Source organism: Python bivittatus, unplaced genomic scaffold, assembly GCF_059951505.1.
Source record: "Python bivittatus isolate LINGU-HERP-01145 unplaced genomic scaffold, Pbiv_v1 ctg000350_np1212, whole genome shotgun sequence".
Taxonomy (NCBI): domain Eukaryota; kingdom Metazoa; phylum Chordata; class Lepidosauria; order Squamata; family Pythonidae; genus Python; species Python bivittatus.
In genome coordinates, this window is record NW_028277074.1 from 5,443,438 (window position 1) to 5,458,718 (window position 15,281).

General features: G+C 36.4%; 1 protein-coding gene across 2 annotated transcripts in view; it reads right to left on the minus strand.

The window, feature by feature from the left end:
* RCSD1 (RCSD domain containing 1) overlaps positions 1-15,281 on the minus strand; it is a 54,127-nt gene that overhangs the window by 35,790 nt on the left and 3,056 nt on the right. The window contains exon 1 of one of the 2 annotated variants that reach the window (XM_088144526.1): positions 9,614-9,809. The exons of the other annotated variant lie outside the window; for it this stretch is intronic. Coding sequence (XP_088000652.1) covers positions 9,614-9,664 — 51 coding nt within the window. The 5' untranslated portion in view covers positions 9,665-9,809. Of the gene's footprint in view, positions 1-9,613; positions 9,810-15,281 lie in introns of those variants that run through there. 2 annotated transcript variants of the gene reach the window in all.

The window sequence follows — 15,281 nt, forward strand, 5'->3', positions numbered from 1 at the left end:
AGAGAGAGTTATTGCAAGCACACTCACACTGCTGAAACAGTTCAAGCTGGGAAGAATGGCTTATATCTGAGATTTTCCCCTGCTTTCTCCCAGGAGGTTTTGAACTTCCCAGTCTAGAGCCCTGATATCCGTGGCAGCAAAAACTCTTTACATGTGTAACATTTATTTACAAATTATCAGAAATAGAGTTCATTGGAAATGTAGATTAAGGTTGTAATCTTGTTCATTTTTCCTAGAAGTAAATCCAGTTGTTTTAATAGGAGTGATTTTTGAGGAGACATATGTAGGAATGTTTTGTATATCTTGCAACAGATTTCCAAATATTTATATATTTTGTTACAACAAAATATTTTCCTAACTGTACCACTGTACATCCCCTGTAAGATTAACAACTTGTTATATAACATTATCAGAGAAACTGTGGTTTAGTAGAAGACTACCAGTCACTTCTGATGGACATCTTTTGCCTATCACTAGAATACTTATAAACAGATTTTCACCTAAGACAACAGAGCAAAAACACATTCTCACATCATTTAATTCCAGATCAGATATAGCCTAACAGTGTTAAAAATTATGACTCTGTTTGTATAACATGACTGAGCAAGTCAGCTACTACCCTGGACTCTATGCTGGCAGTGATTAATCAGGAGCCATTAAATCTTTTTAAATCTTCCCATTTACTGCAAACAAGACCTTATCTTCCTATGCCACCCTTTCTTCTCATTTTTAAACACATGCCCCCCACCCCACCCCCGTGGGTCTGCAGGGGTGAAATGTAAAAGGAACAGAGAGACAGAATTCCTAGAACCACCCATTTTTGCAGGACTGTCTTTAAGCAAAAGGGAGAGAGGTCAATGTTCTGTTAACACTTGCACCCTTATGTTGCACAACATGGTTGAGTGGGGTGAATTAGTTTAGACCCAAACAGCCACATGCAAACCAATACCTTGACTCAAATTTGCATGTCCTTCAAACAGAACCTCCTGCAAATAAAATATAAAAATAGAACATAAAAGTTTGAAACTAGGGTCCGTCCAGTTTACTGGATAAATAAGGAGAAGGCAGTCATGATGGATGAGTAAGAAGGAAAAGGAGGAGAAGGCTAGACATTACGCTGTTGTGCTTAGCAGTGAAAAAATGAATCTACAGCTATGTTGAAGACAACAGCTATGTTTCTCAGTAGCCAATGTGAAAGTCAGCATGGTTACAAAGCCTGATGGGCACCCTGCCAAAAAGGCATAGCTCAATTGTAGAGCACCTGCTGCATAACACAATAAATATATAGTGCTCTCAGCCAAAGATCACTGCAATGTTCCAAGAAATAAAAAAAAATTTCAGAAGCACATTTTTCCAAACGTTACAAAGTTGAAACCTGAAAATAATTCAGAAACAATAAACAACATAAGTATTAGACGTATTGGTGAGTTTATCGAATTTATTAAATTATCATTATGGCAATTCAACAGCCAGCATTAGCACTATTTTTGTACAGGTTCTTAAGATAGCCAAGATGTAAGAGAAATATTTTGGGTCACATAAGCATCATTATTAGACACATGTAGAAAGTTACAGGTTTAGTCTCTGGCATCTCTAAATACAACTGATGAAGACCACTACCAAACCTTTAAGAGCTGTTGCCAATAGTTGGCAATGTGATATGGAAAATACTGTCTGAATATTTATTGAATAAGTATCCCAGGATATCAGCTAACAGAACAATATTCTACAGAGGTTCCTTGTATTTTCAACTGGAATTCAAAAGGTAATTAAAGAGGAATGGGAAAATGGTATTCATTAACCACCCAATAATCTTTGGCACTCAAAAAGTTTTAATAATGAAGTGTTAATTTTAAGGATTTAAATTAAATTAAAATTGCATTTCCTTTAAATTTAAAGGAAATGACTGAAGAATGCATATCTGTACTGCTGAAATAAAATACTTTTATTAGGAAAAACTCGGTCTTTTTCTATTTTTGAATTGACAAGTAGAAACTGGCAAGTTATGATGTTGTGAACAGGTAGCTGAACTTGAATGTTAAATTAGTACTTGGGAGACCATCAGGGAATCCTAGGGCTGGAAGCTAGACCAGGATATCAGAAAATTCAATAGCAAAACACTTCTTGCTGTTGGCAATTGTACAGTATCCAAGTAGTTACTAGGAGTCAAGTGTCAACCTGACTGCAATTTTAGCTTAGGGTCTAATGCAACAGAAGATTTGAAAAAACAGAATGTTATAGTGTGGTGGTTACGGCACCAGGCTAGAAACTGGGAGATCATGACTTCTAATCCTGCTTTAGGCATGAAGCCAGCTAGGTGACCTTGGGCCAGTCACTCTCTCTCAGCCCTAGGAAGGAGGCAATGGCAAGCCACTTCTGAAATCTTGCCAAGAAAACTGCAGGGACTTATCCAGGCAGTTGCCAGGAGTCAACATTGACTCAAAGGCACAAAAAACAAAACAAAACAAAACACCAAAAAACCCACCCTCAGCAAGACTTAATATATTTCTATATGAACCCTATAACGTCCATAATATATTCGAGCAACTCGTGAATGTGTTGCTTGTTAGTCTTCAAGGCAACTATTATTTGGCTATCTGAAATAATATCTTTGTTTATATTTTTAGAAAAAGTTGTACACTATCCTATAATGACCAGATGACATCTAACATTACCTTCTTTAGTAAGAGACCAAAGTATCCACTAAAGTTTGGAGCTTTGGCATCTTATAAATAAATGGTTTGTTCTAGATGATGGAAGAGAGGGCCAAGTTTAACTGGATTGTGAATGCCACTATTTGTTTATTTGTTTGTTTATTATCGCACTTAAACACTGGTTACACACAGCCCCACTGTTAGAATAACCTGATTTCATATTGCCTTGTTTCTGGATACAGATGGCCAAGGCCAGTGCAAAGCCATGATGGTTACTTGACTATCAGGATATAGTGGATGCGCCATGCTTTATTACCAACACCAAATTCATACATGATAACTGTGCATATACAAATATACACAATAAAGCTATATATATATATATTACAATATATAGTAATACTATACATATTACAAGAAAAAAAACTTGCACATGTTAACGAGAACAATCTTCTGTGCTTTCCTGAAAGCAACAATACAAACCCAGGTTATAAAACATTATGCAAAAGCAGAAATAGAAAGCCTCTCACACAGAATCTACTACAGAAGGAAACATTGTCCTATTATCTCATTTTGACATGATACTCAAATAGGATGAAAGACATTCCCTGTCCCGCCAGCCACCAATGCACAGAGAGACAGGACTCACTTTTTTAAAAGGAAACAGTAAGTACATATCTTTTCTTAATGTATTTATTTTTTCCAGTAAGAAATTCCAAGAATGGTCTTGTTATGCTGCAGCAAGATGTTGCCGAGAAGATTCATAACCCTCTATGAATTTATGTTCTAAGGTCTCCAGGCTAGCCTTTCACTTTAAACATGTGAATTCAAGGATCCTCTAGTAAAATGATTAATCTAGGTTGAAGCTATGCATTTTCTAGGTTCTACAGAATTCCTTACCTATAACAGAATATATACTGGGGCTTTGTAAACAGAAAAATTCACAAGACATCTTGCTCAGGGACAAAGCATAGCTTCTTAAGAATTACAATGTAAAGACTGTCAGAGCGTTTAGAAGCTGGTTCTTTCCTTTTCCTGGATGAAGCTGCCAACAGTGACTAAAAAGACATGTTAACCATCTTAATAATTGGTAAAAGACATGTTATGGTCTAAGGAATTGGTTAACCATCTTCACAAAAGTAATGCTTGTATGATAATATAATAGAGCAAAATTAGTACAGTCTTAAGCAGCATTGAGTCTTGCCATTCACATTGTGATTATGGTTTACTGCACAATTTAAGATACATGGCTTCTGCAGCAGTTTCTGTAAATTTTTTGAATAGTGGCCACGATTAAAATTGCACATCATCTGCTATCATTTAAAAAACAAAAATAAAAATCTGTATGCTCCAAATAAGCAGTAAATAAAGATTTTTATTTTTGTTTTTTAAATGATAGCAAAAGATGTACAATTTTAATCTTGGCAGGAAGCATGGCAACAAATCATATACAGACTTCATTTCTCAGTATCTTAGATATATATATAAAACATGCATTTCCTGAATGAGAATGAGAGTCTTTTGTACTGTATGTTTCTTAGTAACTAGCAGCATAAAATGTGTCTTTATATTAGTAATATTTTAGATCTGAACAATATGTTTTTCTCATATTTCCTCCATACTTGAAACTATACAATATCTGGAAATAAATGCTAATGATCAATACTATGAAAAAAATGGTCCTGAAGCTTGCTATGGTATAAAGCTACCTATACAGAAGAAACTACAGTAAACAATAGTTAGAGGCTCCTCCAAACAGGAGTGAATCTAAACTCCTCTCCTGCATTCCTATTGCACCAATACTAGGCACATAGAATCACACCAGATCCTGCCTTCCTCCTGCTGCAATCAAACTGAAATAGAAGGAATCTGGGACCTGACACAATCACACACACACATGTGGCAATAGTATGGAAAAGTGGGAGGGAGTCATCTCACTCTGTTGGTAGAGCTATATCTCCTCCTGAAAGAATCTATAAAATACCTCTAGGAAGTGAAATATAAACAGGGCCTTTAACGTGTGGTGTATTAATCACAACAGTTTTGAGCTGCAATCTTACAGATACTTGCTTGGGAAAAAGTACATTCAAATCTGAGTAACAATGCTAAGGATGGACAAAGATAACTGAGAAATATTAGATGACCAATACTTTGGGGCATTCTCAAGAAGGTCAAATGGTTTATGGATGATTTGGGCTGCCTCCATGAGTTATAAATCTATATCCATAGTATCTATATCAACATATTGTGTGTGTGTGTGTATATATATATACATATATATATAAAAAAGCATATTGCTGTTAAATGAAAATGACCTGGAGTTTATACAAGTTTGTATGTATTTTTAGTTGAAATAATGGATAGAGATTACACTTATATATGAAATGTAAATCTTCCTTATTTTATCCTCACAAAGTAGGTTCAACTTAAACCCTCAAAGTAGGCCAACTAGATCGTGGCCTACAGTCACAGAATCAGCTTTTTAGTTGGATGAGGAGCTGGCTGTCTCCACTGAGAAACAGTGTTCACCTACCCTCCTTAAAAAAAAATGTGTTTTGTTTGATTTGGCTTAGTGTTTTACAGTTTGTCACAGGTATTGCAGTTTGTTAACCATGAGTAATAATTTAGGATATCATGTGAACCTGGTCAACGGTATTTAATAAACATAGTTACATAAACCATGGTTTAATATACTATGCGATTCCAACTATAATCTGGCACTGTAATAATTATCCCATATTGATCCAGAGATTCACAGATAGAATGTAATTCTACCTTTAAAGGGTCAACGTAGCTAATAATAAATCAGTGAATACTGTATTCTGAGTTCAGAGAAAATGTCTGGATAGCCCTTCAACTCCCACACAGTAGCCCAGACCAAATTAACAGGGATGAAATTGACATGCATTTTGTCAGGTTTGCTTTTTCTCTTCAATGGACGCATACCTTCTTTTTATCTTCTCTGCAATTAGGATGAGGGGATTTTTGTTTCCAGCTTTGCTTTGGTGACAGTCATAGTAGAAGTATCTTCTGTGTAGGCATATGCAATTTCAGACCATACAGGAAGGCCTTTAAAATAACTGTGCTGGCTTTCTGAGAGGTTATGGTGCCTTCCTGGGTTCAGGGAGCCACTTTAGTGGCTTTGTGAAGCACCTCTCCAAATGGTTCACACAGCTCTAGTAATGATACAAAATTAGAAATATCCAGACCGTGGAACTATCTCAATTTCAATTCCACTGGACAAACAGTATTACCAATGTCCTTCCTTCCACAGAAAGCAACAGCTGTTGTAAACATTAAGCTTCATCTTGTTTGGAATGAGTATCCTCCATTCCTTGAGATATCTACCATGTTATCTTTATTGCAGCATGATTACAATTCAGAGACAGTTCTGCCAAATGAAGAAAGAATTACTAAATAGCCAAAAGAGAGTACCACACAGTTAGTTGGCTAGTCTAATGAGAAAATATAACTATTCCACCCCGATGTTTTATTTTTCTTTCTATATCTTCCAAAATGAAACCTAATTCTTAAAAGCAAACCCCAAAACATTATTACCTTCCTGAGTAGGAGGCTATATTCTGCCATTCACTTTACTCCCTTCTATTTCAGAAATAATAGATTGCATTTGGCTACTTAGCTCAAATGGCAACATCAACTTGCATAATTTACAGTGGCACGCTCTGCTAATTACTAGTTTCATTATTTTACAATTGCTTGTCTCCTTTTTCTAGTAAATTTAAAATTAAAATGTACTAAGATAAAGTATATTTTAATTTTAAATTTACGACGTTTTCTAGCGCTCACTGATTTGAGATAGTGGTTAATGAACAGATACAGTGGACAGGACAGTGGTCTAAATGAGTCATCAGTCTGGTCTATTTTGCAAATTCTGTTGTTGTAACTATCTATATAACACAAGACAGCATCAACAATGTTTCTTCTATAAGGTGATTCATGGGAAATATTTAAAGTCCATTTGCAGATTTCTTTCTTGCCCTTTAATGTTAGTTTTGGGAAACATAAAATATCTGAAGAATGTAACTATCTCCAGTCATGTCCACTAGAAAATAGTTTGTAGCTGTATGAAAGCAAATTAAAATGGCTGGCATAAGGAGAAGAGAAAGTGTTTCTGTGCTTATACATGTTAAGACTAATCTGTAAAGAAGTTGTTTTTTATTGATGCACCTGGATAATTATATAGGTCAGCATCTCACCACCAGTTTATCAGAAGTAGTTTGTCTGTTACATGATCAAAACTTCCATTATTTCAAAGTCACACCACCACAAAGATCTATGAGGGAGTTCTAATTCTAGAAGATTGGCATAACAATCATAAAAATGGGGAATGGATCCTGGAGAAAGGAGCTCCTAAATCCTATCCTGACTGTAACCATAGCAGTTTCCCATACAAGTTCTGACCAAGTCCAACCTGCTTAGTTTCTAGGCTGTTATCACCCAATGTCTTCTGGAAGAACCGACACAGTGAAATATGCAAAATGTCACCCCCAGGGGCATTCTTCCTCACGTACATACGAAAGAGACTTAATAAGCCTTGCATTGTGATGGCATGCTGCTGCTTTTCTCACTGCCACTTCTTGTTACTTTGTATTGACACTTCTGATCATTACTCTAAATTATACTGGTATTTTCTAATCTAAAACTGAAATTTAGATTATGTATCAATTCTTCCTGATTAATTTTTACCTATCTTGAGTTCTCTACATTTCTTTTATCAGATGATTCTATCATGGTACCGTAAAAAGGCACGGAACTGTTCTGATATGGCCCACAGATGTATATGAACTATGCTAGCTGATTTCTGCATGCGATTCTCTAAGGAAATTAATATCTTCTGATCCAAATCTGCTACTGCCTTTAAACTTACGAAAGCATCAGAACTTTGAAAGTGGAAGTTCTGTTTAGTTTATACAAGCACTGAGCAAAGTTCAATTTTTTCTATTCATAAACGCTTATACAAAGCACTAATCTAGAGATGGTACAGGCTTACATACTTGAATGAATAACACTACATTATCTTAGCAAATAAGGGCTGAGTTCACACATAATCTGAAACCAGGATTTTTAAAATAATGGTTTGCTGAACAGACTATCACGACCTAACTTGTACACAACACTAAACCAGAATGAGGGTTTTACAATATCACACTAAGCAAAAAAGCAAGCTAGCTAAATTATGACTTATTATTATGTGTAAACTAGACCATTGAAGGGTTGGAAAAGATTAAGTAGAAACCAAAATCCGAGGCTTCAGTAAGCAATTTGATTTGCAACTATTTTCTCCTTGAATAATACTAATTTTGATCATCTTAATCCTGTAATCAGACTTGGACTCATGTTTTGCAGCATAGTGGTATGATGGGAATTTTATATTTATGCTTAGGAAGAAGAGTCTATTTTAGAAAGTAAGCATTACAGGCTTTTCCACTTAATAAATCAAGGTGCATGTTAGCTTCTTTTAGTTCTTTTACAAAATTAATTGAATAACAGGGAATGGGATAATCATATATATGTTCACCTCTTTCTACTTTTTTGAAATCATGAGAACACTAGCTAAAATGGAGATGAGTGCTTTCAAAGACATAACAAATCTAAACAAAAGCTTTGATAAATGGCAAAGCATCGGCCTAGCTATTAACCACTCTCCAAGTAATGTAGCTAGTCAATTGCCAGCATGCTGCTCTGTGTGTGTGTACATCCATGTGTGTGCATATGCAGTCATACCAGCCACCAATGCTTTGTGATTTGCCATCATTGCAAAAGATGTAACAATAGTGAACTAAGATGTGTAGAACTGACCTCCAACATGTATACATTTCTTACTAAACAAATCAGATGTATGGACTCCTATTCATTGAAGTTATCATAACGTGTACCAGACTTAGATTTTACAGTGGGAATTTAGAAGCAAAGATGGGTGACATATGATCTACTACCTGAGTAAGAGATCATTAGCCTATAAAGATCTAATATGTTCTTCCTCCTGCCTTGAAATGAAAACAAGAGCAAGATTTTGCATTTGCTAGCACTCCTATTCTATGGGTTCTTCTCGTATTTCTATGGACATATTTCTATGTCCTGCTCAGTAGATTATCAACTCTTAAATTATTTAACACCAAACTATCCATCTAATGATGTATTGATATACTTGCAAATCAGTAATTAAAAGAAAAAGACACTATCCATAGAAAGTCCTACTCATTAAATCCTACTGACAGAATTGCAATGCATTAAACTTTTTCTTCATTGTTCTCTGAGATTACTAAAGTTCTCATAAGTGAGAATGCGTTTTTAAAATAACAGGTACAGAGTTGTAACCTTTTTCCTGGAATCTATACATCTACACAATTCTATAAGAAAGAACTTGACCACCACTGTTTTGATGGCATGTTGGATTTGTGCATTGTGAGGTGATATGATGTACAAGAAGTCCTGCTAGGCATTGGGTGTATGAATCAAGAGAAAATGATAAGAAATTGAGGGCAATGATGTGAGGACTGAGAATACAATATATATATATATAACATTGGAGTCAGAGAAGGAAACTTAAACCTGAGCAGTAGCTTTGTGAATATCTTAATGCTTAAAACTGAATTTCCAAATTCTCTCCCCAAAACATTATAATTAGTCTCAAGTAAAACAGAAACAGATAAACTAAATTTGAATTATTTAACATCAAATATGAACTTTCTTATGGACACACAGATGCTTTGAGTAAAAATTAACCTGGCTCAAGTGCACAATTCCCTGAGGAGAACAAAAATGGTATTTCATTCTCCAAAGAAACATTATTATCCATTACTGAGAAAGCTGTTGAAGTGCAAGCTTGATGGACTTGGTTATCTGAGCTGTTTAAAGTTCAACTATTTTATTTCAAAGGTCCAAAACATCACAGAGCTAAATGAAGAGAGAGAAAGGAAAAAGTAAAATATTTTTACCTCTCTGTTGTGCAGGTGTGGGATGGTCTTGGGAAGTATTTCTTCCCCCATCCCGTTCTTTTTTTTTTTTTTTTCCTTATTTCCTCTGTTTGTTCAAGGCTTCTGACACAGGCGGGGAAAGAAAAAAAAAAAAACACTGCTCGGGAGTGTTAAAATCCAAGTTCCAGCTCAGCTTAGAAACAGTCAAGAGTCCTATGTGGCCTGCAGTAAAGACTGGGGGGGGGGTGTGCAGGGGGAGGAGAGAAAGGGAGGGTGGGGAGAGCGGGTGTTTAGGGAGACAAAGCAATCAAGGTTTAAATTTAGACGCAAAACTAAACAGATACTGCCTTTCCAGGAGTGAGGGGAGAGGAGCAAGAGCAAGAGAGAATCAGTTATGCACCCTATTTATTGCCTTACTTGCTATTTCTCAATTTTCTACTTCCTCTTCTTACTGCATCTTTTTTCTGGTAAAGGCTTTTGTTCTAGTATTTTTCCATAGTTTTCTAGATCTGTTCTCTTGAACTGAACAAGCAAAAAAGGAGGCTACTTACATGTTAAAGTATTAAAGCAATGTTAAGCCCACATTGCAGAACCATAATCCAATAGGTGAGGTATAAGACTTGTAGTAAGCCATCTTTTAATTGCTATGTCTCAGATTGTACAAATACTTTAAAGAAGGGTGGGGTGGGGTGGAGAAACCTCTACATTTTGGCACAATATTAATTGCCTTTGTATGTTGCAGATGTTTTTATTTGTAAATCCTGGTATTCTGTAAACTGTCTTTTTAGGTCACAAGTGAGCAGCCTTTCTCAATCTGGTGACTTCCAGCTATGTTGATTTATAGCTCTCATAATTCCTCACCAGCACAGCAAAAGGTCATGCTATGGGGATTGTAATCAAACATATCTGGAGGGCTCCAGCTTGGGGAAGACAGCTCTGACTTTAAAGAGACAGGGAGAGAGGCCAAGTTATGTTTATTCCCTCTGCAGCTCTGCCAAATGTCACTCCACCAAATCAGGTCCCAGAATGGAATCAGGAGAAAGTCAGAAAGGTTTCTTTTGTCTGTCCAGTCCTAAGATTGTTTTCCACTGCTGTAAGAAATAGTGTAACCTCTATGTTTTCTTCCTTATCTGTCTGATTCAAAAAGGAAAAAGGAAGTATTGATTTAAAAGAATTTTCTGAACATTTTAAATTTTTGAATTGTTACAGTTCTCTTTAGTTGTGGCACTCTTTGTGGGACTCACAAAGAAATTAGGTTAATTAGGGCCATTTCTGCATTTAACGCATCACTCAATTTTCAGGACAATAAATAACTCGTGATTTATTGCTTCTGTGATGGGTGGGTGACATTAGGGCCAATCAGAGGAAAGAATGGCAGGAGGGCCATTTCAAACTCAGAGGAATCTCAAATATGGACATTGGCTATTCTATGTTTTAATATATTCAAATTAAGTCTCGCTCTTTTAAAATAATATATTTTGTTTCCATGTGTACATCATTTAATATATAAAAATAATGGCTATGGGTGCCAAACAAGAAGTAGACTTTCCCATAGCTCCGGGAACATAATGGCATGCAAACAGAACTAGGTTTTTTTGGGGGGGAGGGGATGCTTTTAGTTGTTCCTGCAACTGTCTGCCTGCCAAATATGTCTTTGATTTCAAAGGTACAGGATAATTTCCATGGATGCTGTTGTATGTGCAGTTTCTCTGAGGTTTTATTTTGATTTAAGTCCAAATATCCTCTGAGGGTAAGGTTTTAAATCCTAGGATTCTCCAGCAGAAGAATGACATCTCAGACTAAGAAAGGGCAGAGGAGGACCCCAGGATGGGGAGAGAGGGTCAAATAAACAAATAATATCAGAAAACACATCTCCAGTGAGGATGAATCTCTCATGGGGGGGAAAGATAAATGTCATCTTCTGCAGCCACTTCCAAGTGAAACCTCTCAATGTTTCTTTTTATTAAAAAAGAATACAAGCAACACTAGAAAACAGCAGCAGGATCCTTTCTGTCAGGTTGGAACTAGTTTTGCTGCAGATATCTATGCTCCAAAGATGGTGATTCTTGCATGGAAAGAAAAAAGGTGTTTTTTTTTTTCCAAAATAGGCTGCATGGCATCAGGAGAAATGGCGAATATTAAAGGATTATGTAGCCACAAGATACTATTTCTTCCTAATAGACTCTTTTACTAAACCTCATCACACAAACACAAAGAACCAGAAATGGAGCAGCTGTGGAATAAACCAATTCATCTTGAGCAATCTTATCTGCCCTCATGATCTGATTTGGTGCTTACTGTATCCACTTCAGCCTAATTGCTTAGAGGAGTACTATCCTTAATTTTATTTTATTGGGTTCCTATATGCCAGCCTTTTCAAAGCTGATATGCCCAGTTATATTAGTCTTCAACAGCCATAATCTCTACCCAACACAAATTGAAGTCCAACATATTGGGAAGACATCAGATTGGGGAAGTGTACTCCATGCGGTTACCTAAGGGGAAATACTGGAGAGGTCAGTGTAACTTATTTCTAGTACATATATCTCAGATTGCCCTACACAGTATCTCAACTTCAACTGCAAAATAAAATTTGCCTTGCTGCACAGTTTTCCACTTCTGCCCAGTTCCACAAAACCAACATTTTATACTACTTGCCTCTTCCATTTGTATCTAGAGTCAGCAGAATCATGACAGCATTAAGTCATGATCATTTATTTGTATATTATTTTCCACTAGAACAACAACATAAACACTGTCAATTCAACAATTTATGTCAAGCATAAAACATACCAATATGTCAATTAAAGTTATCCAGTACCAATATTATGAACTTCATATCCATATTAAGCAAGGCAGTCTGCAGATAATTTGGACACTTAGCAAGTTACAGTTCCTCATGCATGCCTTATTTATTTTAAATGCCTGGCAGTGTTCCAGAGTTCTCATTTGCAGAAACTGTATTTTCTCATGTAGTTCTTCAGAGACTGCTTGATTCTAGCAATAAAAATCATAGGGAGTTGAGGCTGAAATATTCTAGAAAGCTTTAACATGTGCCTTCCAAATCAAGATAACACAGATATTGTCCTGTCAAGTTGATGTTGTGGTCTCTGTCTGGAACTCAAGCAGGGTGCTCAGTGCTGACCACTGACTGCTGCATACCTGACACATTGGCAAAAGGTGCTGTGGCTCTACAAGTGGGACCTTGAATCCTGGTGTATTTCTGGGATAAGTATTAATTGTCCACTGACAGCATGGTAAGAATGAAAAACATATGGTTAAAGCAGCCAACTTGTTGATAGCAGAAGAATCTTGGGAAAACCAGCATCCTCAGCTATACAGCTTTCCTGACTTTCCAGGTAGCATAAGTTATGAGAAAGATGAGTACTACAAGGCCCTTGAATGGCTCCTAGATTCATGGCATCTAACAGTAAAAGCAACATACCCTGATTATTTTGCTAAGAGAGAACAATGGAGAGCATAGAAAGAAAGTTGGGAGCAAGACATTCAGTGGCTTCAGGAAGAAACTCTAGCAGATGGTCAATTTTTGGAACAACTGCCTCTACCTCATAAGGAGGAACACTTGCCTTCTCTGTGGCAGCATCAGATAATCAATATACTGAGTAACACAAACTACACTGCCCTCCCAATATACACTGGACAAAGCATAATATATACACATAGTCAAAATTATATGCAGCAGACTCAAACAAGAGAATTATCCAATTTCCATATGGCACCATTTGTATTTCCCAACCATTCATTTTGGAACTGGCCATACAATCCCCTTCATTCCTGCAGGCCTGCTGAAGGAAAGAAGAGATTACCCCATGCCAATCAGTGCCCCTTCTGCATGGCTAACAAGAACAAAAAAGTTGACATTCAGTTGGCATTTGCCAGCTGTGCAGAACCTGGGCAGCAAGTATCTTTTTTCAAATGGATTTTGAAAATAACACTAGCCCCACCACCACACATTACACTTACATGAGAACAATATTTTGTGAAAAAGAAATACTTAAACCAAGCCAACTTGACACTATTCTTTATTGTATTTTTTAAGTGATGGGGAGATACCAGAATATCAGCAATTTTGCAGCTGGGTGTTTCTCCCATGCTGCTAACCATGTTTGTAGACAGAGGGGAGAGAGGGAAATAAATATGGATTTTAGGAAGAGAATGCTAAACCTTGGGAGGAGGGATGACACAGGAATGAGTTAAGGCTTGCTTGAGACAGGAGCAGGGCAAAGGGGAATGAGACTCTCAATTGGCCATTGAGTTGCAGCATTAAGAAAAAAAAATCTAGCTTTACTCCTTTTTCAAGTAAATCAGTGCAGAACAAGAAACAAAGCTGACTCTAAATGGACCAATATTATGTGGTCCAGTAGCTCCAGAGACGGCTTCAAACTGGCTCAAAGGTATCATTGGAGATAGCCTTAAAGTCAGCTGGACAGGTACCAAAGGAAATATCCAAGGGACATTGGTGTCTACAGGCACTACACTGGGGACACAGGAGTAGGTTCTGAAATTCAGAAACAGCACAGTTTATGTGAAAATATGTTTTCTCCATACAAAACAGTGGGAAAAAGAGAACATGGAATTTCTTTTTTCCTGCAACAAGCCTTTAGGAGACAGTATAAAAATCACAATGATGATTAAGACTTGAGAAAAGTTTTTATTCTAATTTCTCAAAGTACTTCCCCTATTCTTCCATTATGTTTTTATACAATAGGCCAAAATAATTCTAAATCTGTTACAACAGAATCCCCCCCACATTCACAAACACATTTCTATCAAGTGCACATTTACTAATACATGTATCTATTTCATTTTATGTGATCGTGTTTAATTTGGATAAATGTATAAAAATATTTGTTCCATGGGCTCACTTGTATGTTTCTGAAATAGTATATTTGGAGATCAAAAAGTCATTAGACCTGGAAATCATATTATATTAGAGAAAATTTTGAACAAGGGTGCATCAGTACATTACTTGGCTTCTAGCTTGAGAGCATTTGCCAACGGCAGAATTACTAAGTGGTAGTTGTGCTTGCATTTCCAGTTTGCTGTTGAATAAGGAGAGATCAACCTCTGAGGGTTCACTCTTCCTCCCATGGTTCTATATTGTTGCCAAGAAAATTGCAAGGACATCCATGAAGTCACTAGGCTCAAGCTCAACTGAGAGGAACTCCACTTTTACAGAGGGGGGAAGATGCAGCAACAGAAAGAGCTTTGCATTTTTCAGCTTAATGAACTCAGAAACCAACATCCTGTTTTGAACAGAGTGTTGTAAGTTTTTAACCCTTCTCAGATAATCCCAACAGGAAATGAATATAGACTGTTCATAGTATGAGAAATTTGCTTTTTGACCCAAAGATTAGATAAGTGCATCTTAAAAAGCTTTCTCGCTTTCTGGGGATTTATTTGAAGAAAATGAAGCTAGTAGGAATGCTTTTGATAATTTTGCTGCACTTAAGCAACTGCTTCTAACTACATTTGAACATAACGATTCTACAGTACAGTGCAGAGAACACTGACAGATTCCTGAAATGTAATTTTGAAGGAACCAGGTTACTTATAACAGAAACTTGTTCTCAGAACAAAATATATTGTTTGCACAAAAACCTTTTTTTCACCCAATTTAGTGTATAGCTCATTTTTTTTTCTGTCCTAAAAATATATTACTTTGACA